The sequence below is a fragment of the Mesoplodon bidens genome (assembly GCF_964165515.1).
Source record: "Mesoplodon bidens genome assembly, chromosome: 2".
In the NCBI taxonomy this organism is placed as follows: Eukaryota; Metazoa; Chordata; class Mammalia; order Artiodactyla; family Ziphiidae; genus Mesoplodon; species Mesoplodon bidens.
This window is the reverse complement of record NC_138177.1, coordinates 138,617,855-138,643,091: the sequence shown is the minus strand read 5'-3', so window position 1 is coordinate 138,643,091 and position 25,237 is coordinate 138,617,855. Positions and strand designations below refer to the sequence as shown.

The 25,237-nt window shown below is 41.4% G+C and overlaps 1 protein-coding gene across 1 annotated transcript in view; it reads left to right on the top strand.

Moving 5' to 3' along the window:
* C8A (complement C8 alpha chain) overlaps positions 1–25,237 on the top strand; it is a 67,411-nt gene that overhangs the window by 11,477 nt on the left and 30,697 nt on the right. The window contains exons 2-7 of the mRNA XM_081225608.1: positions 7,554–7,656; positions 12,856–13,000; positions 13,973–14,120; positions 19,385–19,574; positions 22,002–22,202; positions 24,239–24,479. Coding sequence (XP_081081734.1) covers positions 7,554–7,656; positions 12,856–13,000; positions 13,973–14,120; positions 19,385–19,574; positions 22,002–22,202; positions 24,239–24,479 — 1,028 coding nt within the window. The remainder of the gene's footprint in view (positions 1–7,553; positions 7,657–12,855; positions 13,001–13,972; positions 14,121–19,384; positions 19,575–22,001; positions 22,203–24,238; positions 24,480–25,237) is intronic.

The following is a 25,237-nucleotide window of genomic DNA, read 5'->3' as shown; positions in this document are numbered from 1 at the left end:
AGCAGAATAACTGAGGCAGAAGAACAGATAAGTGACCTGGAAGACAGAATGGTGGAATTCACTGCTGCAGAACAGAATAAAGAAAAAAGGATGAAAAGAAATGAAGACAGCCTAAGAGACCTCTGGGACAACATTAAACACAACAACATACGCATTATAGGGGTCCCAGAAGAAGAAGAGAGAGAGAATGGACCCGAGAAATATGTGAAGAGATTATAGTTGAAAACTTCCCTAACATGGGAAAGGAAATAGCCATTCAAGTCCAGGAAGTGCAGTGAGTCCCATACAGGATAAACCCAAGGAGAAACAGGCCAAGACACACAGTAATCAAATTGGCAAAAATTAAAGACAAAGAAAAATTATTGAAAGCAGCAAGGGAAAAATGACAAATAACATACAAGGGAGATCCCATAAGGTTAACAGCCAATTTCTCAGCAGAAACTCTACAAGCCAGAAGGGAGTGGCATGATATACTTAAAGTGATGAAAAGGAAGAACCTACAACCAAGATTACTCTACCCAGCAAGGATCTCATTCAGATTTGATGGAGAAATCAAAAGCTTTACAGATAAGCAAAAGCTAAGAGAATTCAGCACCACCAAACCAGCTCTACAACAAATACTAAAGGAACTTCTCTAAGTGGGAAACACAAGAGAAGAAAAGGACCTACAAAAAAAAAAAAAACCCAAAACAATTAAGAAAATGGTCATAGGAACAAACATATCGATAATTACCTTCAACGTGAATGGATTAAATGCTCCAACTAAAAGACACAGGCTTGCTGAATGGATACAAAAACAAGACCCATATATATGCTGTCTACAAGAGACCCACTCCAGACCTAGGGACACATACAGACTGAAAGTGAGGGGATGGAAAAAGATATTCCTTGCAAAAGGAAATCAAAAGAAAGCTGGAGTAGCAATACTCATATCAGATAAAATAGACTTTAAAATAAAGAATGTTACAAGAGACAAGGAAGGACACTACATAATGATCAAGGGATCAATCCAAGAAAAGATATAACAATTATAAATATATATGCACCCAACACAGGAGCACCTCAATACATAAGGCAACTGCTAACAGCTATAAAAGAGGAAATCAACAGTAACACAATAATAGTCAGAGACTTTAACACCTCACTTACAGCAATGGACAGATCATCCAAAATGAAAATAAATAAGGAAACAGAAGCTTTACATGACACAATAGACCAGATAGATTTAATTGATATTTATAGGACATTCCATCCAAAAATAGCAGATTACACTTTCTTCTCAAGTGCGCATGGAATATTCTCCAGGAGAGATCACATCTTGGGTCACAAATCAAGCCTCAGTAAATTTAAGAAAACTGAAATCATATCAAGCATCTTTTCTGACCACAATGCTATGAGATTAGAAAAGAATTACAGGCAAAAAAATGTAAAAACCACAAACACATGGAGGCTAAACAATATATTACTAAATAACCAAGAGATCACTGAAGAAATCAAGGAGGAAATCAAAAAATACCTAGAGACAAATGACAATGAGAACACGAAGCTCCAAAACCCATGGGATGCAGCAAAAGCAGTTCTAAGAGGGAAGTTTATAGCTATACACGCCTACCTCAAAAAACAAGAAAAATCTCAAATAAACAATCTAACTTTACACCTAAAGGAACTAGAAAAAGAAGAACAAACAAAACCCAAAGTTAGCAGAAGGAAAGAAATCATAAAGATCAGAGCAGAAATAAATGAAATAGAAACAAAGAAAACAATAGCAAAGATCAATAAAACTAAAAGTTGGTTCTTTGAGGAGATAAACAAAATTGATAAACCATTAGCCAGACTCATCAAGAAAAAGAGGGAGAGGAGTCAAATCAATAAAATTAGAAATGAAAAAGGAGAAGTTACAACAGACACTGCAAAAATACAAAGCATCCTAAGAGACTACTACAAGCAACTCTATGCCAATAAAATGGACAACCTGGAAGAAATGGACAAATTCTTAGAAAGGTATAACCTTCCAATACTGAACCAGGAAGAAATAGAAAATATGAACAGACCAATCACAAGCACTGAAATTGAAACTGTGATTGAAAATCTTCCAACAACAAAAGTCCAGGACCAGACGGCTTCACAGGTGAATTCTATCAAACATTTAGAGAAGAGCTAACACCCATCCTTCTCAAACTCTTCCAAAAAACTGCAGAGGAAGGAACACTCCCAAACTCATTCTATGAGGCCACCATCACCCTGATACCAAAAGCAGACAAAGGTACTACAAAAAAACAAAATTACAGACCAATATCACTGATGAATATAGATGTAAAAATCCTCAACCAAATACTAGCAAACGGAATCCAACAACACATTAAAAGGGTCATACACCATGATCAAGTGGGATTTATCCAAGGGATGCAAGGATTCTTCAATATATGCAAATCAATCAATGTGATACACCATATTAACAAATTGAAGAATAAAAACCATATGATCATCTCAGTAGATGCAGAAAAAGCTTTTGACAAAATTCAACACCTATTTACGATAAAAACTCTCCAGAAAGTGGGCATAGAGGGAACCTACCTCAACATAATAAAGGCCATATATGACAAACCCAGAGCAAACATCATTCTCAATGGTGAAAAACTGAAAGCATTTCCTCTAAGATCAGGAACAAGACAAGGATGTCCACTCTCACCACTACTATTAAACATAGTTTTGGAAGTCCTAGCCTTGGCAAAGAAGAAAAAGAAATAAAAGGAATACAAATTGGAAAAGAAGAAGTAAAACTGTCACTGTTTGCAGATGATATGATACTATACATAGAGAATCCTAAAGACGCCACCAGAAAACTACTAGAGCTAATCAATGAATCTGGTAAAGTTGCAAGAAACAAAATTAAGGCACAGAAATCTCTTGCATTCCTATACACTAATGATGAAAAATCTGAAAGAGAAATTAAGGAAACACTCCCATTTACTACTGCAACAAAAAGAATAAAATACCTAGGAATAAACGTACCTAGGGAGACAAAAGACCCGTATGCAGAAAACTATAAGACACTGATGAAAGAAATTAAAGATGATACCAACAGATGGAGAGAGATACCATGTTCTTGGATTGGAAGGATCAATATTGTGAAAATGACTATACTACCCAAAGCAATCTCCAGATTCAGTGCAATCCCTATGAAATCACCAATGGCATTTTTTATGGAACTAGAACAAAAAATCTTAAAATTTGTATGGAGACACAAAAGACCCCGAATAGCTAAAGCAGTCTTGAGGGAAAAAAACGGGGCTGGAGGAATCAGACTCCCTGACTTCAGACTATACTACAAAGCTACAGTAATCAAGACAATATGGTACTGGCACAAAAACAGAAACATAGATCAATGGAACAAGATAGAAAGCCCAGAGATAAACCCACGCACCTATGGTCAACTAATCTATGACAAAGGAGGCAAGGATATACAATGGAGAAAAGACAGTCTCTTCAATAAGTGGTTCTGGGAAAACTGGACAGCTACATGTAAAAGAATGAAATTAGAACGCTCTCTAACACCATACAAAAAAATAAACTCAAAATGGATTAGAGACCTAAATGTAAGACCGGACACTATAAAACTCTTAGAGGAAAACATAGGAAGAAGACTCTTTGACATAAATCACAGCAAGATGTTTTTTGATCCACCTCCTAATGGAAATAAAAACAAAAATAAACAAATGGGACCTAATGAAACTTCAAAGCTTTTGCACAGCAAAGGAAGCCATAAACAAGACAAAAAGACAACCCTCAGAATGGGAGAAAATATTTGCAAATGAATCAACGGACAAAGGATTAATCTCCAAAATATATAAACAGCTCATGCAGCTCACTATTAAAAAAACAAACAACCTAATTCAAAAATGGGCAGAAGACCTAAATAGATATTTCTCCAAAGAAGACATACAGATGGCCAAGAGGCACATGAAAAGCTTCTCAACATCACTAATTGGTAGAGAAATGCAAATCAAAACTACAATGAGGTATCACCTCACACCAGTTAAAATGGGCATCATCAGAAAATCTACAAACAACAAATGCTGGAGAGGGTGTGGAGAAAAGGAAACCCTCTTGCACTGTTGGTGGGAATGTAAATTGATACAGCCACTATGGAGAACAGTATGGAGGTTCCTTTAAAAACTAAAAGTAGAATTACCATATGATCCAGCAATCCCACCACTGGACATATACTCAGAGAAAACCATAATTCAAAAAGAAACATGCACCCCAACGTTCACTGCAGCACTATTTACAATAGGAACGTCATGGAAGCAACCTAAATGCCCATCAACAGACGAATGGATAAAGAAGTTGTGGTACATATATACAATGGAATATTACTCAGCCATAAAAAGGAACGAAATTGAGTCATTTGTTGAGACGTGGATGGATCTAGAAACTGTCATACAGAGTGAAGTAAGTCAGAAAGAGAAAAACAAATATCATATATTAATGCATATATGTGGAACCTAGAAAATGGCGCAGATGAACCGGTTTTCAGAGCAGAAATAGAGACACAGATGTAGAGAACAAACGTATGGACACCGAGGGGGGAAAGCAGTGGGGGCAGGGGGTGGAGGTGTGATGAATTGGGAGATTGGGATTGACATGTATACACTGATGTGTATAAAATAGATGACTAATAAGAAGCTGCTGTATAAAAAAATAAATAAAATAAAATTCAAGAATTAAAAAGAAAAAAAAGTAATGGTGGCTAAAACTACTGTGGCCTTGATACAAATCAAGGCATTGACACCAAACTCACAGGAAAGAAATTGTTTCACTTAGAAAAGTCCTGAAAATAGTTTAAATTGTTAATTTTATTAAAACCCAATCTTTGAATACATGTTACTTAAGTATTTGTGGCAAAATGGAAAAAATGCATAAAGAACTTCTACTGTACCTAAGTATGAGGGTACAGTACATGTTTTTTCTTGAGAAAAAACAATTGTTTGAGTTGTAAGTTAGTGTTGATGCCTTTTTCCTGGAACACTGTTTTTACTTGACAGAATAACTGCCAAACAAACTATGGTTATTCAGGCTAAGATACTTGGCAGACATTGTCTCAAAAATGAGCAGAGGGCCTATTACTTCCAGGAAAACAAATGGCATTATTTGTTACCAATGAGAAAATTTGGGCTTTCAAACGAAAATTAAAATTTTGGAAAACGTATTCACTACCATGAACTTGAGATCACTGTTAATATTTATAAATTTGACTTATTAATATGTTATAGTGAAATGTGTGACTATTTTAAAGATATGTACACTCAGAGAACCACTGTTTTTTAAATTTCCAATGTCTGATGTTATAAAAATCATGTGTGGGTACCAGATACATTTAAAGGATACATAGATCAATGGGTTTTAATGTAACAGAGTACCAAAAATTCATTGATAGGCTTTCAGGTTCCAAGTGCAATTAACATTTAAGAAATGACTGCTTTTCAAGATTTGGTGTAGCATCAAAGAACATCCACAATTACCTGAGAATACTATTAAAACACTCCTCAACTACATAATTTTTTTCAACTACATAACTGTATGAGGCTGGAGTTTCTTCATAGATTTCAACCAAAGCAACATAAAGCAACATATTGAATGAAGAAGCAGAAATGAGAATCTAGCTGCTTTCTACTAAACCAGACATCAAAAGAGATTTGCAAAAACATAAAACAGTAACACTCTTTTCAATAATTATGTTTCTTGCAAATGGATTTTTATTTATTTATTTATATACTTATTTATTTTTTGCGGTACGCGGGCCTCTCACTGTCGTGGCCTCTCCCGTTGCGGAGCACAGGTCCGGATGTGCAGGCTCAGCGGCCATGGCCCATGGGCCCAGCCGCTCCGCGGCATGGGGGATTCTCCCGGACTGGGGCACGAACCCACGTCCCCCGCATCGGCAGGCAGACTCTCAACCACTGCGCCACCAGGGAAGCCCGGAAATGGGTTGTTAAATAAACATATATGGTAACATGTAACGGTTTTGTTATAATTTTAAATGGATAAATAAATATTTCGAAATTTCTCAGTTTTGATGTTTGGATTCTGTGACCGTCGATCGACCCAGTCCCATTAAACAAAAACTCTTCAGAGTCCTCAATAGTATGTTAGAGTATAAAATGTTCCTGGGACCAAAGTCTGAGAACCAGTGATAAAGGTGAACATCACTTTCCTGATGATCCTAGAGCTTCTTGTTTGGGGTTTCAGCATAGGGGGCATCATTCATCGCATGAAGCAGTTCACAGCATAATTAGCATGAATTCTGAAGTACTACAGCATCATCCCTGCATACAGTAGAGGCACAATAAATTTTTATTCTTCATTTCTTAAAACTGGAAATGATTGGAGGGAAAACGTGCACAACTCTTTTGTTGTTGTTGCTTAAATTTTACATCTCAAAATTGATGCAGGGAAAGGAAAAGAGTTCTGGAGATGGAAACTGGTGATGCTTGCACAACAATATGAATGTACTTAATGCCCCTGAACTGTAAGCTTCAAAATGGTTATGGTAAAATGTAAATTTTATGTTACATGTATTTTACCACAATAAAATATTGGGGAAGAAAAGGGCATTAGGCCATATAACTTTTGTTTTAAAAACAGCACATGCAATTCTTAAGAAGGAAGATAGAATCATTCTAGTATTAGAAGTACCCTTACAGCCCAGAGTTCCAAGTAAGAATAATTGCATTTATGGACATTCCTCTCCTTTCCCTGCTCCATCCCCACTCCCACTTCCAGATAACTTTAAGGCTAAGGGAATATATATTGTGAGATTGCTTCATGTTCTACACCTACAGGTACCCAGATGCCCAAATCAAGGGGTAACCTTTATAAAATAAAAAATTAAGCATCTTTTCAGCCATAAAAAAGAAGAAAATCCTTCCATCTGTGACAACATTAACGAACCTGGAGGACATTATGCTAAGTGAAATAAGCCAGACAGAAAAAGACAATACTGCATGATCTCACTTATATGTGGAATTTTAAAAAAGTCTAACTCATAAAGCCAGATAGTAGAATAGTGGTTACAAGGGGCTTGTGGGGTCGGGAACATGGGCAGAGGCTGGTCATAGGATATAAACTTTCTGTCATAAGCTGAAAAAGTTCTGGGGTTCTAATGCACAGCATAGTGACTATAGTTAGTAATAGTGTATTGTACACTTGGAATTTGCTAGGAGAGTAGATCTGAAGTGTTTTTACCACACACCAAAAAAAAAAAAAAGAAAAAGAAAAGGCAACTATGGGAGGTGATGGATGTGTTTCCCTTGGTCGTGATAATCATGTCACAATGTATATGTATGTCAAACCATCACGTTGGTCATCCTAAATACACCATACGATTGTTGTCAATTATGCCTCAATAAAGCTGGAGAAAAATTCAGCACCTGTTTTCATATTATTAAGCTACTGTCATGTTAAAAGACCTTTTTGAATTTATAATTACAAAAATTAAAATGATCATGATAAAAAATTTAAATATTGAAGCAAGGGGTCTCTTCTCTCTTTAGGAGAGTCAGTCGGGCTGCTCAGAATTCTACTCCCACAGCTGTTTCCTGCCAGCTGGGCAACTGGGGAGAGTGGACAGATTGCTTTCCATGCCAGGAGAAAAAGGTGAGACATATATGACCAATTTTGGAGCATTTAACATTTAAATTGTGTACTAGGCATTCAAATGGAGATAAGCAGTCACGTCTATAAATCTAGAGGTCTGGGGAGAAAAGGGTATTCAGAAGCCATACGCACGTGGCTGGTGGAACTTATTTCTGCCTCTTCTGATTTTGTTTGTAAGGCATTTGGATGAGGCTGCAAAAGATGTGTATGTTATGGCTTAGATGCAGAAAAGTGGCACTCCGGACATGGGCACACTGATCCCCACTGGCCTCTCTGGGTCCTGGCCTATGTATTACCTTCTAATGAGGGTCATCTGGAGGGACCAATGGCTTAGGAACAAAATGCCAAGCTGTCCATGACCTATGAGGAACTGAGATAAACCAAAGCATGTCACACAGGGTGTTCCTGAGGATTTCACTTTCATGCACTGAAAAGGCTGACATGCCCAATGAACAGATGTGTATCTGTCTTGCCCATCTAAGTGGTTTTAATGGGTCCAAGATGATCGCTAAACTCAGTGGCATAAGGGGGATGTTGAGAGCACTGGGCTCTGTCAGGGAGGAGTATTACAATTCTGTCTTTGTTCAGAATCACTGGCTCATGGTGACAACAGAAAGAAGACTAACTTCTATTCTGTTTTCTTAGTATTTTTAAATCTCTGCAGATGACACATGCCTTCACTGGATGCACCCAGGGTGGGTGCAGCCCAGATGTGGTACACCACCGCCGAAACTTGTCTATTAGCCTATTGCTGTCAAGCCTGTTTTTTAGCTTCGATTCTGCAGCTTAGATTCTGGCTTGCACCTTATTTTCTGTGTTACTTTGGATGTAATTTTTACCTTCTCTGTGCCTCTGATTCTTAATCTATAAATGGAAGTAGAAACAATACTTACACCATAGAGTTATTGAGAGCGTTAAATGAGGAATGCATGCAAAGTGCTTTTCATGGCATCTGGCACAAAGTAAGTGTTCAATAAATGTGAGCTGTTTCTATACTTCCTATCTGTGCCCTCCTCCCCAACCCCACTCCCATTGCCTTGAATCAAGCCCTGCTCTTCTCTCACCTGAGTGATACTCTTGCAGAGCCTACTGATAGTCCTCCTGCCTCCAGATCCCCTCCTCAGTTAGATGCAAAAGTGCCCGGTGAGGCTTCCCTGGTGGCACAGTGGTTGAGAGTCCGCCTGCCAATGCAGGGGACGCGGGTTCGTGCCCCGGTCCAGGAAGATCCCACATGCCATGGGGCGGCTGGGCCCGTGAGCCATGGCCGCTGAGCCTGCATGTCCAGAGCCTGTGCTCCGCAACGGGAGAGGCCACAACAGTGAGAGGCCCGCATACCGCAAAAAAAAAAAAAAAAAAAAAAGTGCCCTGTGAAGTTTTGATGACACTGGCAGAAACACCATTTGGAGCTAGTTTATTCAACTTTGAAAGCTAAAATTTATGATTTTGCCTCTCCCATCTCTAGGATATGCCAAAGAATCCTCGATGTCCCAGTTTAAAAATATCTGGCCCCCAGTTCTCATTCTGCTTTGACATCCTGGATTAGTTTTCTGAGCCTGCTGTAACAAATGCCAAAAACTGGTTGGCTCAGAACAACAGAAATGTATTCTCTCAGAGTTCTGGAGACCAGAAGTCTGCGATCAAGGTGTCAGCATGGCCAGGCTCTCTCTGGAAGTTCTAGGGGAGAAGCCGTTCTTTGCTCCTTCCAGCTTTTGGTGGCTGCCTTGCTCCAATCTCTGCTCCTGTCTGCATCACCCCTTCCCTTCTGTGTGTCTCCTTTATGTGTCCATGTGAAATCTCCCTCTGCTTTCCTCTTATAAGGAAACTGTGATGGCATTTAGGGTCCTCCTGGATAATGCAGAGTAATTTCTCCAAATTAATGATGTCTGCAAAGATCCTTTTTCCAAATAAGATAACATTTACAACGTTCAAGGATTAGGACTTAATTTCCTTGCATAGCCTTTAGTCAACCTATTATACATTTAAACAGCATCCTAAAGCTACATTTTTCTCTTGTGCTGCACTTTAGATAGCAGATAGCACAGGTGAATGACTTACAGTTTAAATCAACATTTATTACTTTCTTAGGGACTCAAAAAGACGTGTCTTTAAAGTAATCCTTAAAATAATTAAATTCTGTTAAGTTTTAAACTGAAAGACCATCTGAGTTTCTTTCTATTAATATTTTTCCTCCTCTCAAAATCACCCAATCAATGATGTACATTTCTGGAAAGAAACATTTTCTACTACCTAGAAAAGAAAATTATGTCTTAATGATACCAACCATGGGTAATGGCACAGAGAGGTCCCTAGGGAAGTATCCTTACCAACCTTTCTGCAATACAATGTCTTCATTATTTGGTAACAACCTAGAAAATAAGGAGTGGGTGGGAATGAACCTCATGTCTGCACCATCATTCCAAGTACAGAAACCACAGGAAGGATGATAATGACAAAATATAGTCGCCATTATTAAATAATTTCTGTATACCAAGGACCGTGCTAATGCTTTAAATAAATCATCTTCTTATTTGACTTTCACAGCCAACAGTAGGTGACAGACACCACTCAATCCCTTTGCTTAGTTTGCCCAGTAAGAATGTGGCAGAGCCTCAATTTAAAACTTGGTCAGTCTGATTCCAAAATGCCCATGAACCTGAGCTATATGCCTCTCCTGCCTCTCCTGGAGCTATATGGAGAGTAGTAAGTGATATTAGAGGTCACCTAATCCAATTCCCACTCAGTCATAATCCTTCCAGAGTAGCCCAACAGCTGGCTACGAGGATGATGATGATGCTGATACCTATTATTACTAAGCACATACCAGAACCACGCAGAATGCTGATGTCTTTACCTGTGTTATCACTAACCTCAGAACACTCTCATCTCTCTCATCTAACAGATGAGAAAACCGAGGGTCAGAGACGTTAAGTAATTTACCCAGTGACACATATACCGTAAGTGGCAGAACTGAAATTCTAACCCAGCTTAAAATGGGATCATTAATAGTACTCAACCCCCTAGACTTGTGAGGATTAACTGACATAAAGAATGTAAAGGGTTTGGGCAATAGTAAGCGCTCAATAACTGGTAGCTACCATCACCATCATCACCATCATGGTAACTTCAGGTCTTATAACTGATGAATGTTTTCAAGGTTGAGAAAGAGAATTGGCTATACATTTGTATGATGAGCTCTCTTTTAGTTACTGCATTGTGGGGCAAGAGAGTGGGTAGAAAATGAAAATATCCTCCTATTCCCACACTGATCGCTAATTATAATCTCTTCTCGCCTAGTTTACAAATCTTTTATTGCTGTTATTAACTGAAAGTCAGGGAAGGTAAATGGGCAGGTTGGATCCTCACTTCTTTTTGCTACCTCTGCCTCTTTGCTAAGAGGCAGTTAAGTAGGCAGAAGTGGGCAAGAGGAAAGGGAGGGGAAGCTTCACACTCACCCCTGGAAGCATCTGGAAAAGGCTTCACTGATAATGATGTGGAAACCACTTCCATTTATTGAGCACCAATGATATGCCAGGCACAGGGCTAGGTGTGTCCTCAGACCTTCGCTTGCTTAGTTCTCATAAAACCCTTTCGAGGGGAGGTGTCATCACACCTATTTTACGTACTAGACAGTGGTCGCTCAGAAAAGATAAGTGACTTGCTCATGGGCAGTTGGTAAGTGAATCCAGGATTTGGACCTAAGTTGGTCTAATCTCATGCCTGTGCTCTTTCAACTATAGGACACAGGTGAAGGAATCATAAGTAATTGTGATTAGTGAGGTCAACTAAGCCACCTCATTTTATAGATTTGGAAACTGAGGCAGAAAGTGCCAGGCACTGATAACTTTACACAGCAAGTAATAAACAGATTCAGGTCAGGAACACAATTCACTTACTTCTCAAATCATTGCCTTCCTATTTACTTATTAACAGTTTTGAAGCTAAGGCCTGTGGGCTAAGAGACGGCAGAAAATATGGTGCTGACTGACACTCCGTGTGAAGCTCTTCATACAGCATGTTTTATATTGTTATATTTTTTACCTCCTCAACCATCTCTAAGTTTCTTAAAGACAGGGATGGAACTTCAATTTCTTGGAATATCTTACTGTTCAGCTTCTTCCTGATACACTAGTATCTAACACTGTACACCCTAGAGAAGACAGTGTCATAAAAACATTGAGCCCAAGACTGGTATGCATTTTTATTCTTTCTCTCCTTCCTTCAATAAGTATTTATTCATCTGCAGTCAGAGCTGGACACAGGGTCTCAGATGATGTCTTCAGAGCTCTTTTTGTCTCTCTAATTGTTGGATGGGCTCTTTCTATAGTACGCAAGATGACCACTTGATAACCACAATTCCCAGCAACTTCAGCTCAAAAGAAACTATCTTTTCCAATAGTTCTGAAAGAAACTTCCCAGAGAGGACTATGATTGCCATAAGGTTGAGTCATGAACCAATCATTGCAACTTGGCAGATGATTGGCACTGTGGTTGCCCTGCCTCGTTCACATCCACACGTCCTGTGACTGAGGGGGTGACTTCACCCCCACCTGAACCATACGAGACATGCCACAAGGAAAGAGGAAATGCCATGACCAGAAGAAATTCTTCAAAGGAAAAGTGATAAACATCTTTTTAAAGGTGACTACCGTGTAACTGACCACAGATCAAGTGCCAAGTATATGAAGCCAAATAAGACGTGGCCCTCCCTTTGCTGACCCTAACCCTATGTGCAAATTGTTCCTAAACTAGTGAGAAAGGTAGACAAAGAAGTGGACAATCAATCACAACCTTATATGACAAGTGCTAGGAGAGAGGGTACATAGGGAACTGAGAATATATTACTTAGTTAGGGAAGTTTGTTCCCAAGGAGGTAAACCATGACTCTTGAAAGATGAATAGGTATTAACTGGCTTCAGAAGGTGGAGACAGAGGTCCTTCCTAGCAAGTAGGAAGACCCTAGAAATAACTAGCCCAAACCTCTCATTTGATGTTTGGAGGCCCTACTCAATATTCCAGCTGGTGACAGTGCCACCTCTATTTGAACACCGCCATTAATGATCACTCATCCCCGCAAAGGACAGCTTTGCAGGAAGCTCTCAATCATTAGACAGTCATTCCTTATGTTAAGCTGAGACCTGCCTGCACCCATCTCAGTTGATTGATAGACAATGAATGTGTCTGGTTCCAAATATGATTTAGTACAGATACCGGAGCCTCCTGCAGCCAAACAAGTTCGGGGGAACCATCTGCAGTGGGACTGTCTGGGACCAAGCCAGCTGTCACAGTCCCACAGCTTGTGTGAAGCAAGCACAGTGTGGACAGGATTTCCAGTGTAAGGAGACAGGTGAGTAGCATCTCAGAAGGATAACAGCTGTGCCTGTCAAACTTAATATGCAGAACAGTTCTCCGGGAGCTTGTTAGAATGCAGGCTCCTGAGCACTTCCCCTAGAAGTTGTTGTTCTGGGGTTTGGGATGGGACCCAGGAAGCTGAATTTTAAGCCAAGTCAGCAGCCCAAGGAAATTTGAGGCAACTTTGCTGGAACACCCGTTGATTTGGAAAAGGTACAGTTCACTCATCCATCCATTCATTGAGTAAATGCTGATTGGGTGCATATGATGGCCAGACAATGTGCTACCTGCTGGTGATGCAGAGGTGAAAAGTCCTTGTGCCTGATCTCAGAGTACTCCTAGTCTCTTTGGGAGACAGACCTATAAGGAATCAATGAGAGTGTCCTGTGGTAGCCAGTGTAATGGGCGTATGTACAAGGTCCAATGTACGGACTCTGGCAGGGGGTGCCTAAATCTGCTTTGGGCAGTCAGGGCAGGATTCAAAATGGTACTTGAGCTGAGACTTAGTTCTGTCTAGGAGACAGAACGTGCAAAAACGCAGAGATTTAGGGACTCACAATCAGCCCAGAATAAGTGCTTTGGGAAGAGAGGCAGGGGATGGGCCAGGTAGGTTACCGGGGGCCAGACAGTGACATTTGGAAGCAGAGGAATGGGGAGGTCCTGAAGGATGCAGAGCAAGGGATGACACGGCCAGACTGGAATTTTAGAAAGATCCCTGGGGCTGCAATGTGGAGACTGAATTAGAAAGAGCAAGCCTGGGGCAGGGTCTGAGCTGGGGGGCTACAGGTGAGAGACATGGAGGCTGGAGGGAGGGCAGAGGCAGTGAGGAAGGAAGGAGGATGGAACAGGACTGGGAGGATCGAATGGCTATTTCAGAGGTGGAATGGACTTGGTGACTATGGATGCGGGTCATGAGGGAGGGGGAGGAGTCCCGGACACTCTAGAAGCATCCACGGGCTCTCCTCAGGTCGCTGCCTGAAACGCCACCTGGTGTGTAATGGAGACCAGGACTGCCTGGATGGCTCTGATGAGGACAACTGTGAAGACGTCAGGGTCTTGGAAGATGACTGCAGCCAGTATGACCCGATTCCAGGATCAGAGAGGGTGACCTGGGGGTGAGTCGCTGCCGGCTGGCTGTGGGGGGCAGGGCATGATTTCTCTCCAATCATGAGTATTAGTTTCAGGGAGAGAAGAGGGTCTTTGGGGGGTGAATCTCTCTGGAGTGTATCCTGCGAGGCCGTCCTCACCATCCCTCTAAGTGTCTTAGTCCATCTGGGCTGCTCTAACAAAGTACCACACACTGGGTGGCTTATCAACAACAGAAATGTATTTCTCACAGTTCTGAGGCTGGTAGTCTGAGATCAGGGTGTTAGCCTGGTCAGGTGAGGGTGTTCTTTCAGGCCGCAGACTTCTCGTTGTGCCCTCACATGGTGGAAGGGGCGAGGGAGCTCTATGGGGTCTCCTTGATAAGAGCACTGATGCCATTCATGAGGGCTCCACTCATGACCTAAGCGCCTCCCAAAGGTCTCTCTCCAAATACCACTACATGAGGGGCTAGAGTTTCAACATATGAATTTTACAGGACATAGCTCATGTTTTCCCCTTTATGTCTCTGCCCAAGGGTCCTCCTTTCACCCTTTCCCACTCTACTACTCATTCCTCTTGCCCCAATTCCATTTCCAAGGCCCTTTTAAGAGGCTACACCTTCCATGAAGGCTTCCAATATCCCCAAAAGACAGCACTTCTCTGGCCCAAGTGCACTTTCCAGTAGCCCTGTTCTTACTCTGCTTTGCACTGTGGTTGCTGATATAACCAAGGCTTTAGGGTGAGATGGGGTGGGGCTTGAATCTCCACTTTGCCATTGCTGGCTTATACCTCTCAGGCCAGTTTCTTTATCTGTTGAGATCCAATCGGCCTCAATTCTAACTTTACTTCACTGTGCACCTTATGTTCATGTTTAGTCCCTTGCACACATCATACTCTTTTCTTCTGACTTCATAAAGTTAGTTCCTTCTTTCTGGAATGTCCTTCTCTGTATTCCTAACTGGTTAACTTTTTACCTAGTGTTGTGCCCTGAATTGTATCCCCCTAAAACTTGTATGTTGAAGCCCTAACCCCCAATATGATCGTATTTAGAGATAGGGCCTTTACAGAGGTAATTAAGGTCAAATGAGCTCATACGGGTGGGGCCCTAATCCAATAGGACTGGTGTCCTTGTAAGAAGAGGAAGAGACACCAGAGAGCTCTCTCTCACCATGTTCACAGAGAAGGGGCCATGTGAGGCTATGATGAGAAGGTGGCCACCTGCAACCCAGAAGAGAGGCCTCACCAGAAACCAACCCTGTGGGCACCTTTCTCTTAGACTTCTAGCCTCCAGGACTGAGAGAACATAAATGTCTATTCTTTGAGTCATCCAGACTTGGTTACTTTATTGGGTTAGGGGTACTTTGCTATGACAGCCCAGCTAAGACACCTAGGCATCACCTCCTCTAGCTGGTCTTTTTGATACCCTCTCCCCTCCTCTCAACACGGTCTAGGCTGGCTTAGTCCCCTCCTACTGTTCCCAGCGTCCCTGTGTGTGCTACTCTCCCAGGACTTATCCAACAGGGCAGAGACATCTGTTCCCCAGGCTAAGGGATCCTCGTCATCTCCTGCTTCTCCAGCATCCAGCACAGGGCCACACTCATAGTGACACATGGTATTGTTAGTTCCCTGACACTTTGCTTTGGGCCTTGTCCCCTGACTTGAATATAAACTCTTTGAGGGCCGAGGCTGCTCTGATTCATCTTTATCATCTCCTCAGCCCTTACGACAGAGCTTTCCCCAGAACAGCCTCTCACTGAGTATTGACTGCAGTGAAACGAATCAATACGACCAACTGGCCTTTACAGATGAGGAAACAGAGAGAGACAGTACTCATCACACAGTGACCCAGCCACATGGCAGCCCACTCTGGGTCAGGTGTGGGTGCTGTGAAATGCAGCTCTCATTCATTGTGGTTTAATTACCTTCAGATCACAGCCCACTTACAAGATAGGACAGAATCCTGTAAATGCATGTAGACACACACGTATGAAAAGATGATCAAATTCCTGTTTCTTTTAGACCAATAATATTAGTTTTCTTGGACTGCCATAACAAAGTGCCACGAACTAAGTAGCTTAAGCAATAGAAATTTATTTTCTCAGGAGGCTAGAAGTCTCAGATGCAGGTCTCAGCAAGATTGCTTTTTCCGAGGCCTCTCTCCTTGGCTTGTGAATGGACGTCTTCTCCCTTTGTCGTCACATGGTCTTCCCGCTGTACATGGCTGTGTCCTAACTTCCTCTTCTTAGAAGGATACCAGTCCTACTGGATTAGGGCCCTCCCTAATAACTTCATTTTAACTTAATTACCTCTTTAAGCATCGTATCACCAAAACACAGTCAAATTCTGAGGTTTTGGGAGTCAGGACTTCAACATACAAATATTGGGAGAACATATTTCAGCCTCTAACACCAATAAAAGGGGATTCTTGTTGATTTTGAAAGTGACTGTGGGATAAACAGACTACAAGCATGAAATATTGAGATTTTGACTTGAAAAACAATTCCCTCGTAATTGACAAAAATATCACAGACCATGACCCTGCTCTCACATGATTCAATCAGGAGATTTCAAATGTACTTGCTGATTCGTGTGCTTTGCCACACCTAACACTGAAACCAGTAGAACGGGCCCACCTCCACTCCCAGTAGCTGACATTATGGTGGTTTCTTCATTCATCTCAAGATCTCAGAGGACTTTCCTGATATCTTATTTTTTCTAATTTAGGCATTTCCCAGTTTTAAATTTTTATTTATTGTTACAGAAGTAATGCCTATTTGAGGTGAAAACTGAAATTCTTCCTTCACTATCCCTCACCTGGTCCCACCCACTCACCCTCTCTCTCTTCCCTCCCTAGAGCTGACCCCTGTTACATGATTTTGCAATCATGTAAAAATGCATTGACAACTTACACTGTATGGAAGGTATGCCTATCAGGTATATTGTGCATTATAGACATAAGTGTATTTTACATAAATGTGCTCAGGCTGTACATATTGTCCATAACTTGCTTTTTTCACTTAATATATTTTGAAGATTTTCCTCCCATATCTTCTATTGTCTTTTTCTAGGCAGCATAGTGTTCCTTAACAGGGGTCAGCAGACTATGGCCTGAACACCAAATTCAGCCTGCTGTCTATTTTTAAATAAAGTTTTATTGAAACACAGCTTCTGCCCTACAGTGGAAGAGTTCAGTAGTTGCAACAGAAACCTACGTAGCCTACGAGGCCTAAAGTATTTACTACCTGGCCCTTTGTAAAAACTAAAATAAAATTTCCCAATTCTCGTATAGTATAACTATATAATTTATTTAACTACCTCCTATTGAAAGATAATTAGATTGTTTTCCATTTTTCTCTTATAGACAGTGCTGCAATGAACATTCTTACATACATAATTTTGTACCCATGTGTGAATATTTCTAAATTCCAAAAAGTAGAAGGTCTCTCTTTATTTTCACTGGGGCTTCTGCAATCACATTTTTAAAATACATATAGGCTTTACTTATGGTTAGAGGTTACATTACAATCTTCGGGCTTATTGTTCTTTAGAGTTTTTCTTTGGCCCATTAGAGGGCCTGTATTTATCAGCTACAGGCAGAAACATGTTCCACAGGGGGAAAGATAGAAACTGCAGGGTAAAGACTAAGAACCCAGATTGTACTGTCAAAAAAAAATCTAGGAAAAAAATCCAGCTATGACTATAGGCAAGGTACTTAATTTTTCTGAGCTTCAATTTTTGCATTTGCAAAATTGTCATGAGGTTGAAAGTTAATGTATGCTAAATGTCTGGTATAGTGTGTATTCAATTCATCATAGCTATTATTACATCACTTCCACTAATGTGAAGAAAGAGATGGAGAAAGGAAGAGAAGAAGGAAGTGAACTTACATTGAATTTCTACTATATGCCAGGTACTCTGCAATTATCCATTTATTCCTTTGAAGTAGGTTTTATTCACAGTTTTTCCCCTGTTCATCTGCCTTTGTGCCCTTTCACAGAGGACATAAATGAACATGACAAATACTATGCCAGAGGCGATCACTGAATGCCATGGGAACACAGAGGAAGGACAATCGTCTGTCCAGGATAATCAAAGAAGGCAATACAGAGGACGCAACATTTGAGTTGGGTCTTAAAGGCTGAGTAGGAGTTTGAGAGGCAAAGACAAGCAATCATTTTATTCTCCACAACATATGAGGCTTAGATTGTTAGGTCTTATAACTCTTAGCCAACTTTCAATGATTTTGTTCGGTTAACTTTCTCTTTGTATGACATTAAAGCAGATTTTCACCTGTTTCACATGATTTTTACCTAAATATGGTTAAACCATCCATGACCTAAAACAGAGAACTTGGGCAGATAGATTTGAAATACCCCAGAGAGGGAAGTATGGGAAATATTTCTGGAAAGGTATTGGGCTAGGGGAAAAGAAGTATTACTATCAACTGTACTTCTGTTTTACTCTGATACTCTCATTTAGACTTCACAAAAACCAGGAGAGGTAGTTTTACTATGTCTGTTTTTCAAATGAGGAAAATGAGCTTCAGGAAGTTTCTAGAATGTGTCCAAAGTCACACAGCTAGTAAATGACAGAGCTGGAAATTAAGCAGGCGTCTCCCTGACCTCCACACTGTGCCTCCTCCATGCTATGGCCTTTCTGAGGATTAGATCCTCAGCTTAGCACTATGAACTACACCCAATATTTCAAACCTATTTTTTAGCAGCAAAACCTTTTCTGAAATCATACTAACAAAAATAACAACGATATTTATTTAACACTTCATATACGCTAAGTACTGTTACTTGTTTTAACTCATTGTTTAACTCTGTGAGGGCAGTAGTATTAGCTGCTTTTTACAAATGATTAAACTGAGGCACAGAGAGGTTAAGTGATCTGCCCAAGGTCACACAGCTAGATGTGGCAGAGATAGGAAACGGGTCCAGACTGTCTGGTTCCTGTGCTTGGACTCTTGATAATCATGCATATTCTTCTTCAATTTACTCAACAAATATTTAGAGGTGCCTCCCATGTGGGAGCACTGTTATAGATGCTGAATGGAGTTGTCTGGCTGATCTGGTCTAAGGGAACCTGGGGGCCCAGGCCCAGTCCACTCAGACTCCCATTGTTGCCCAAAGTGGCCCTTAAGGTACTTCAAGGAAATCTGGGGTTCCACAGAACACAGTTTGAGAAACGCTGCTCAGCCCACCTGCTACATCATGGTCCAGAGGATATTTTGTGCTATCTCTGCTCTTCCAATGCTCTCTCCCAGAAGCTGCTTGCCTTTTCAATTTAGGTATAATTTCCTGACCCAGAAAGAAGCTCAGAGCGTATATGATGTCAGGTATTATGGGGGCCAGTGTGAGACCGTATACAACGGGGAATGGAGAGAGCTTCGGTACGACTCCACCTGTGAGCGTCTCTACTATGGAGATGATGAGAAGTATTTCCGGAAACCCTACAACTTCCTGAAGTACCACTTTGAGGTAAGTCTGAACAGGGGTGCTCACAGGCCACTGGTTGGGTGCAGGGAGGGGAAGCTGTTGGTGGAGATAGCTGCCTTGCTTTGGAAGATCTTATTTGCTGTAGGGTTTGCTGGTGGCTGAAGTTTCCACTGCACCTGCCCTCACGCATGCTTAGTGCTGAAGAGGCAATGGCAGGGCCAGTGAGCCGCATACTGTAAATGGGACCAGCCACTGCTATAGATCTCGGCTCCAGTCCTAAGTCAATAAAATAGATTCGGGGCCTGATTTTCTAGGCTGCTTGTCAGAAGACCTATTTCCAGGTTTTGACTCTATTAGAATAGACGTATATCAGACCTTGAGCAGCTCACTGCCCCTCTGTGGGCCCAGGTTACTAAGATGTAAAGTGGGGGCAGGACAGAAGGAGGCTGGGGGGTCTGAGACCTGTGCTCCTGCTTCACCAGGAGCAGGTCCTCACTGGTGACCTTCATCTCTTGACTTTCTGTCCATGATTTTGTTGGAAGAAAGGGTTCCGCTATTGAAAAGTGCTTGCCAACTGCTGATGACCCCTAAGATTCTCCCCATCTTTAAAATTCTGCGGTCTCCTGGTCACTCTGTAGCTCACAACGAGCTCCAGAGCCTGCTCCTGGCCATTCCTTTCTTCACCCCTCACCCTTTGCGTAAGCCGTCGACACAGCAAACCTCACTGGAGGCTTACCATGTGTCAGCTCTTCTATTTTCACACAAATTCTCCCACCGAATCCTCATCATAAGACGATGCATCAGATATTATTATTGGCCCATTTTAGATATTAAAAACCCCAGAGACTTAGAGGGATAAAGCGCCAAGCCCAGTAGGTAAGCACAGACAAGATTTAAATCCAGATCTATCTGAACTAAGCCTGGCTATACATCTTTTAGAAGGGAGGCTAGATTATGCACATTCTATCTAGGTATCATCCACATTCTATCTATAGAGAGAGATGATAGGATGCCAGTACTCTGAACAATTATCTAGTCACATCCTCCCTCCCCCAAGTTTCTCAAGAGAAAAATATTGACAGAGGATAAGGCCAGGCTTATTGAGTCTGTTTTTAAGAAATTGGCTTTCACTATTCACAATAGCCAAGACATGGAAGCAACCTAGATGTCCATCATAAAGAAGATGTGTTGTATATATACAAAGGAATGTTGTTCAGCCATAAAAAAGAATGAAATGTTGTCATTTGTAGCAACATGGATGGACCTGGAGATTATTGTACTAAGTGAAGTCAGCCAGACAGAGAAAGACAAATACTATATGATATCACTTACATGTGGAACCTAAAAAAATAATACCAATCAACTTATTTACAAAACAGAAACAGACTCACAGACATAGAAAACAAACTTAGGGCTACCAAAGGGGAAAGGGGGGTGGGAGGGATAAATCAGGAGTATGGGATTAACAGATACACACTACTATATATAAAATAAATAAACAAGAATTTACTGTATAGCACAGGGAACTATATTCAATACTTTGTAATAACCTATAATAGAAAAGAATCTGAAGCTGTATACCTGAAACTAACACAATATTGTAAGTCAACTACAATTTAAACAAAAGAAATTGGCTCTCCCCACTCCACTTCCACCTCTGCCATCAGGCTCTGTCTACGAGCTGGAAGACATAGACAATGCCATTTTTCTAAACTGGAGGACAGTCTAGGGCCTACGTGTCAGGCAAGACAGACTAGGTTATGCTGTGGCAAAAAGGATTCTGAAATCTCAGTGCTTTAAAGCAGCGATGCCCTACTTATTCTACTCATCCTTCCTAAGGTGGAAAAGAAACTCTCATCATCACAGACACTCAGGACCCAAACTGATGGAGCCTCCATCTCAACACATGCTCTCGTGATTACAGAGCAAACCTCTCATGGGCTCCTAACCCTCATTTCCTTGGTTCACGAGACCACGCCTCAGGTCAAGCTAGCAGAGGAATGCAATCCTGGAATGAAAGGACCAAACACTTGTGGGTGGTCCCTAAGCATACCTCTGCTTAGAACTATCACCACCTGCATGCCTTTGCCCCTTTCCTCCCAGGTCCACGCCTAGACTTGGCTTTCTGTATCTCTCCACTGCAGAGCCAAGCAACCATCTGTTCAAGAAGGATAAGCCCGCTGGAAAGAAATACACACTCAGAACAATATAGCATTTTATCAGAATCGTGTGTGTGTGTGTGTGTGTGTGTGTGTGTGTGTGTTTAAATAAATATTTTAGCAGTACCACTAAATACTAAGCACTGCTGAATTTTCTGTATTTTAGTATCAATTTGGAATAGCCTTTTAAAGGAATTATTTATAATAATCTGAAACTTTGGATATTTTACAAAGCAAAGATTTAAATATTAAGTATGAATTGGAATATAATGTTAGTGCACAAGGCTAACATCTATGTGATGCTTTTCAGGCCCTGGCAGATACTACAATCTCCTCAGAGTCCTACGATGATGCAAATGACCTTTTTACTAAAGTAAAAAATGACAAGTCTATGTCGGCTGGAGTGACCATTGGTGTGGGCCCTGCAGGCAGCCCATTTACTGAGACCGCAGGTGTATCTGGGTCACGAGACAGTTCGTTCTTGAATAAGTTAAGCAAGTATAATCAGAAGGTATTAAAACATAATGCCCGTGTCACACAGTATTCCATAATCTATGCTGAACACGTATTACCTTAACTGCATTGAAAAGTACAGTAGTAATTGAACCTTCATTTGCTTGTGTAATTGGACATGTCTGATCAGTAGTAATCATGTTTGTTTCTCTTCTTACGCTTTACCACACAGAATCATCACAAAGGGAATAAAATTGCACGATAAGACTAGTACTCTTATCACTTTCCCCATCGTTTTTCATGGTTACCTGGAGCACAGAGGGAAATACTTAGAATGGTAATGTCTTAAAGAGAAACAGCCAAGCCCTCTAAACCAGACTTGGAAGAATTCTAAAGCAAGCCCGGCTTTTCCAAATAGATTGGAGGGCTGGCCTGCTTAATGAATCTTTCATTTCTTCATCAAACATTTACCATTAACTGCCTATTATCCTGAGAGGTCAGACAATGCATCCTTGAGGAAGTTAGGAAGTCTGTCTAAACCGAGATCTAAAGACTAGTACCAGTTGTCCAGATGAAAGGGGGCAGAAGTTAACAGAAGGCTGTTCTAGGTCTGGGAAACAGCATGTGCAAAGGCCTGGAGATGAGAGACTGCCTCACACAAATGTGGGATTGAAAGGACTTCTGCTGGCTGAAGCACAGGTGGGAAGGGAAAGGAGGGAGTGATGAGGATGGAGAGGTAATCAGGAGCTGGAGAAATGTTCACTGAATTGATCAGAAATTTACCAAAAGCCTCAAGACATTGATACCAGAACTGGGGATTTAGTTAGGGCTCAAAACATTATTTTGGATGATGAAAATACAGTTATAAAAATTAACTTCCTCAACAAATATAAATTACAGGGCTTCCCTGGTGGTGCAGTGGTTGGGAGCCCGCCTGCCAATGCAGGGGTCACGGGTTCGAGCCCTGGTCTGGGAAGATCCCACATGCCGCAGGGCAACTAAGCCCGGGCGCCACAACTATTGAGCCTGCACTCTAGAGCACATGAGCCACAACTACTGAGCCTGTGTGCCACAACTACTGAAGCCCGCATGCCTAGAGCCCGTGTTCCACAACAAGAGAACCCACCGCAATGAGAAGCCCCACACCTCAACGAACAGTAATCCCCGCTCACTGCAACTAGAGAAAGCCCATGCACAGCAACAAAGACCCAATGCAACCAAAAATAAAAATTAAAATTAAAAAAAAAATCTATATATATATATAAATTACATTCTGGAGCTTTGCCACGAATAAGCTACTGATCTGATGGGAAAGTACTGTTCTGAGATCTGACTGTCACAGATTCATGTGGACTTTTCTAAAAGCAGGTGGCTTCTTCCAACTTTCACTATCACTTTGGATCAAGGTTTACATTCCCTGCAAGTAAGGCTCGTACATGACCCCCTTCCTCTTAAACCAATCCAACCTCACCCTGGTCCTGTGGGTCCTGCTTTTCTTGATTACTGAACAGTACAGGATTACCACTAGACTGTAATCTCCATGAGGGCAGGGGCCTATCTCCTTCAAGATCGTGTCTTCTGCACCTAGCATAATGCATGTGACTGTAGGCACTGAAAGGTATTTGTTTAATAAATTAAGTGATATTGGCATTTCCTCATGTCATCGAAATATTCCTAAGCCTAATTTTTAATGGATACCTAATACTTGTGTAGCAGGTTGCATAATGCAGTGCTTTAATTAGAGCAGGGAGAAATGTGGAGGTGAGAATGGACTGGGGCCCGGACACAGGGGAGGAGCACAATGAAACACATTGTAGTAACCAACCCAGTGAAAGGTGATGAGAACTTGACCTGGACAGGGGCAGTGGGAACAGAGATGCAGATGTGGGAGAAGAAGCCAGGCTGGTGTCTAATATGTGTTTGAAAAACGTAATAATACTCTGTTATATGTATTTATGTTCATACAGTTACATGTGAATATATTTATATTTCCCACAGGTACTAAATACTGCCCTTTTGCATGATCTCATGTGGTAAAATGTATACTCTCTTTGTTCTCTTCTTTCATTCAATGGCGGTTGCTGTTACTGGCAGAAATATGGCTTCATGAGAATTTTCACAAAGGTGCAGACTGCTCATTTTAAGATGAGGAGGGAGAATATCATGTTGGATGAAGTTATGCTGCAGTCATTAATGGAACTTCCAGAGCAGTACAATTACGGCATATACGCCAAGTTCATCGATGACTATGGCACCCATTACATAACGTCTGGAACGATGGGTGGCATTTATGAATATATCCTGGTGCTTAACAAAGAAAGAATGGAAACAGCTGGTAAGTAGAATGGATGCTTGATGCACGCAGTGTTCGATGCTGCATACGCCAGACATGGTTTGCTGTTTTCTAGGCACTGAGTGTCAGCCACACATGATCTCATTTAGCCTCCATGACAACTCTATAAGGTAGCATTAGTATTATTATTTACAGGGGCTTGAGGTTCAAAAGGGTGAAAGGACTTGCTAGTAAGCACTACAAACAGAATTTGAACTCAGACTTGTCTGGTTCTCCAGAACCATGTGTTTTCTATTGCACCATAGTTACCTCTTCAATAATAAAGGAGGGCTTCCCTGGTGGTGCAGTGGTTGAGAGTCCGCCTGCCGATGCAGGGGACACGGGTTCACGCCCCGGTCTGGGAGTATCCCACATGCCGCGGGGCGGCTGGGCCCGTGAGCCATGGCCGCTGAGCCTGCGCGTCCGGAGCCTGTGCTCCGCAGTGGGAGAGGCCACAACAGTGAGAGGCCCGCGCACCACAAAAAAAAAAAAAAAAAAAGCAATAATAAAGGATCTCTGGGGTTTTGCTATTTAAAATGTGAAAACATTTTAAATATAGATTCTTGGTTAATGGAACTGCCATCCAATCAGTCAGTGATGACAGAAACCTAGAGTCATCCCAGATCCCTTCTTCCCTTTCACGCCATAGATCTCTAAGACCGTTCAGTTCTCTCTCCTGAGCAGCTCTTGTCAACATCTCTTCTTCTGCATCCCATCCTACAATGGTAGGCTGGGTTCCCATCTTTCACTTACTACTGCAT